Source organism: Oryza brachyantha, chromosome 9 (genome assembly GCF_000231095.2).
Source record: "Oryza brachyantha chromosome 9, ObraRS2, whole genome shotgun sequence".
Taxonomy (NCBI): Eukaryota; Viridiplantae; Streptophyta; class Magnoliopsida; order Poales; family Poaceae; genus Oryza; species Oryza brachyantha.
The window spans coordinates 7,774,862-7,779,360 of record NC_023171.2 but is presented as its reverse complement, the minus strand read 5'-3'; the positions used below and the strand labels follow the sequence as shown (position 1 = coordinate 7,779,360).

The window sequence follows — 4,499 nt, the reverse complement described above, 5'->3', positions numbered from 1 at the left end:
TTAAACTTCCATTGAGATTGAACTAACAGTAAAGTCAATTATTAGCTGTAAACTTACTATCTCCATCTTAGGGGCTGTTTGAATCCAAGGACTTTTTTAGTCCCTTATCATATCGAATGTTTGGACGTTAATTAGGAGTATTATATATGGACCGATAACAAAACTATTGTATAAATAAAGGCTATTTCATTAGATAATTTTTTAAGCCTAATTAATTTACGATTAGCAAATATTTAATGTAGCATCACATTCGCTAATCATGGACTAATTAGGCTCAAATGATTCGTCTCGTGAAATAATCCAAAATATGAGGTGGGTTTTATTAATAATCTATATTTAGTACTTCTAGTTAGTGACTAAACATTCGATGTGACAGAGATAAAAAAAAAGTCGTAGGGATCCAATCAGGATCTTGATATATCAGGATTTATAGTTTCTCGTGTAGTTCGATGGTTAACCGTTTGTCCTGTTTAAAAAAATCATGAAAATTTAGAAAAATAGTCACACAAATTGTTTCAAATAAGACGGACGATCAAATGTAAAATATAAATAGTATAAAAATATACTTATTGTGTGATGGAGAGAGTATATTAGAACTCGTGACGGATGGGGGAGTTTATTGATAAGTTGATTCATCGAAAGCAAAAGTTTAATACTGCCTCTTCGTCTTATAATAACTTTATTTTTTGATTTATATGTCTAACGTTTTGATCGTTCGTCTTATTTAAAAAATTTAAAAAAAAAATTAAAAAAATTAGTCACGCATAACGTACTATTAATATTTTGCCCTGTAGTTACAATAAAAATACACAGAAATATTTTCAAATAAGACTGGGGATAGGAGGACGCAGAAAATACGTAGAAGCGACGGACGGACACGGACAGCACGCGTGCCACACTGCCAGAACGCCAGTTGCCACATGCCAAAGCAAAACCAAAGCAAAAAAACACACCACAGTAGAATGAGCAGCAGCAGCGGCCGCCAGAAATCGCGAATCGTCTCCACCACCACACCTCGACCACCCTTGCCTGTTGGCGGCTCACCTTTCCATTCCATTTCCTCTGACCACCGCTGCCTCACTGTCTCTGTGCCACTGAAGCGTGGGCCCCACAGGAGCTCTATGCTAGCCATCCGGACGACGACGACGACGTGGTGGGCCATTCGCCGGTCATGTCACGCCGGAGGCCACACTATCCTTTTTGTGCCGGTCTCGTCGTTGCCGCCGCGGACGCTACGCGGTTTCGCGCCTCCTCCCATGTGCATTGCTTGTACTACTCACGATATTTTTGGCGGGGAATTCTGTTCTACTCTACCACCCTCTCGCCTCCCGCGCGTTCCTCCCTTTCGTTTCCAAGCTCCTCCCTCCCTCCCCCATTCAAATCGATGCACCACCTCATCCCCCGTCACGGATAATCATACCGTATCTCGCAAACACTACGAGCTTGTGGTGGTGAGTTGTACTAGTAAATATGATTTTCAATATCACGATTATCATTGTGTTAGTCATGATAATCGGTCACAGTGTCAAGGTACAATAACGATAATTCAGTAAAAATTTAAAAACATTTGAGAAAATTTAAAAGAGAAAATGAAGGATTAATTAGATTTATGCCATTATAAATTTACCAGTTTTGAAATATATTATTACTATTTGACTAATTGTAAGAATATCATTATAATTTCAGAACTATTCGAAACATGCCACTGTGTGCCCTTTCCATGCATTTTTTAAAGAAAATTGAACCATACTATCCTTATGTTGTTCAACATACCCTTTATAAGTAGAAAAGAATAATTTGGTCTATAAATGACATATCTGAAATAGTTCTAAAGTTATAATGACATCTTTACATTTAGTTGAATAGTAATGGTATATTTCAAAACAGGTAAAATTATAATGACATGAATTTAATTAACCCTCTTGACATATTGTGTGATTTCACATCAAAACTGTGATTATCGATCACCGCCACGATTATCATCTCCGTGACGATAATCGCTACCATGCAGACGATTGTTTGAATTTAAATTCATACAGATTTCACATGATTATTATTGATGACCGTGGATTCGCTGTTGGGCGTTATATAGTAGTGAAACCCTGGTCGTGAAACGAAACGGCATCTAGGGTGGTCGCGCCAGATGGATCAATCAGTGTTTTTGTTATCATGTCATGCAAACCGAGGTTAGGGATGCGATTCCCATGGGCGATCACGTCGGGAGGGAGGGGTCGGTTGTGAACGAGATCAAGCCGCAAAGAAGAGAAGATACGGCATGTCGCCGGCGACGGCGCCACGCCGGCCCGGTCGCCTCCTCTCTCTCCCCGACCCGGCCCACCGGACCGTCGCCTTCACACACACAACATACGGTTTCTTCGAGCCAAGCTTCGCGCCTTTCCCATGCTGCGATCACGAGATGGCAGCCGAAATCCGGCGATGTTGATGCAGAGCCGACATCCTCGAAAGCGAAAGTGTTCGACCCCAACAAGCAACCGAACAAATCGATCTCTCTTTGCAAGCACCAAACGAATCATCAAAAGATTGCAGCAGCAGCAGGGAAGACGACTTGATAATAACGACACTAATAACCAGCACTAGTAATTCACATTACAGAGTTCTTAACACGCTAAATATTACAGACATGATCGATGAGCTGCTACTACTACTGTTTTACAACCTGTAAGATCAGCAGTAGAGGTGACTGACAGACGCGAGGCTGCCGGAGTCACTGACCAGTGACCGACCGGCCGACCACCGGAGACGCACGCCGGACAACAAAAACGCCGGCTGCTGGAGGCGGCATCGGCTTCTCCGGTGGAAAGAACACCCAACCAACCAACCCTAGCATCTACAGATGAGACAGGAGAACCAATTATGGAGAGATCTAGGTACACGAGGGACCAAACAAGCAACAGGATTAGGGACGTAAAAAACTGCTAATCCACTAGTGCCCGTCCGTGCGTGCAGAATGTCTAAAATCCCATGTCTGCACGACGGCGGCGGAGGCGGCGATTAGGCTAACGACGACGGCGCGAGTGGTGAAGCCAAGAAGCGGTGGAGGAGGCGGCGGTGGTGGTGTTAATTGGCGGCGAGGAGGGAGTCCCAGTCGATCTCGTAGGACGGGTACTTGGTGAGGGCGAAGGCGGCGGCCTCGTCCCACGGCGCCTCGCTGAAGTCGAGCTGCTGCATCTCCGGCACGGTCGCGGACGTCTCGGCCGTGGTGGCGGCGTGAGACGATGACAGGGACGGGGACGAGTCGGCGGACTCCAGGCAGGACGACGCGTCGTCGGAGGACGGCGAGGAGCAGTTGCTGGTGGGCGCGGAGGAAGTGGCGGTGGCGGACGCGGACGCGGAGGACTTCTTGGTGTTCTTGGCGGCGGCGATGTTCTGGCAGAGCGTCTGGAGCTTGGCGTCGACGGAGGCGTGGAGCGGGCCGCGGGAGGCGGCGTTGTCGGGGAAGTTGAGCCTGGCCGCGTCGCCGCGGAGGCGGTACGCGGCCTGGTCGTAGGCGAGCGCCGCCTCCTCCGCGGTGTCGAAGGTGCCGAGCCAGAGGCGGGTGCGGTTCCGCGGGAGGCGGATCTCCGCTACCCACTTGCCCCAGTGCCGCTGCCGCACGCCGCGGTACAGCTTCTGCGGCCGCGGCGGGGTCGCCACCGCCGCCGCCGAAGCAGCCTTCATCGGCTGCGGCCGCGGGCCGAGCGCTCCAGCCTGCGCCGCCTGCCGCTGCGTGTGGAGGCGGGCCTGGATATAGTGCATCTGCGCCGGCGTGAGCTCCGGCTGGGCCTGTCCGCCGCCGTACACGAACGCCGCCGCGCTCGGGAAGGAGAACGGCGAGGTGGGACCGAACTGCGACTGAAGCGGAGGCGAACCGGAGGCATCTCGGATAAAAGGCTCGAGTGCTCTCATCAGCTCCTCCCCTGACAGATCTATAGCTGCTGCCATCTAACCCTAATCACAACAACTCAAGAAACTCTTTTTTTTGGGATTTTTTTCTTCTCTCGTAAAATACTAAAGCAAGAACAAAGATTGCCAGGTTCCGAATCCAAAATCAAGAACAGGCAGGATGAAATCAACAGCCACAGGAGAAAAAACAGATGGCTTTGGTGGTAGATCTAGCAAGCGAGGCGTGGAAAAAGAACCCCTCTTGGCTACCAACCTACACTAGAACAGCAGAAACACAAAGAGGAAGATTGAAAAAAACAGCAGATCTGGGAGCCCTGGATCTAAAACGTCCTGGGTCTCTCACTCTCTGCTCACTGAACCAGGAATCCGGAGAAGAACAGGTGGGGGAGCTAGAGGAGGAGGAAGAAGAAGAGGAGGGTTTCGAGAAAACTTTACCTTCAAAAAGCTCGAAGTCGCTCAGATCTAAAAGATTAACTCGCTCGAGCTCACGGTGGCGGTGGTGTTTGTGGGCTTGGTGGCGGATGGCTGTGGATCTGGGGCGTGTTGGTGTGGGCGAAAGTGGGAAATGAGGGGCGGGGAGGTGGGGAGGACGCCAT

At 48.9% G+C, this 4,499-nt stretch overlaps 1 protein-coding gene across 1 annotated transcript; it reads right to left on the bottom strand.

Moving 5' to 3' along the window:
• Nucleotides 1–2,570: 2,570 nt before the first annotated feature.
• Nucleotides 2,571–4,499, bottom strand: LOC102722608 (ethylene-responsive transcription factor RAP2-13). The gene has a single exon (XM_006660512.3). It carries the CDS (start codon nucleotides 3,940–3,942, stop codon nucleotides 3,079–3,081), a length of 864 nt encoding a protein of 287 aa, XP_006660575.1. The 5' UTR covers nucleotides 3,943–4,499; the 3' UTR covers nucleotides 2,571–3,078.

Coding starts and splice junctions, on each gene's coding strand:
- LOC102722608 (XM_006660512.3), bottom strand. CDS start 3,942: ATGGCAGCAGCTATAGATCTGTCAGGGGAGGAGCTGATGAGAGCACTC.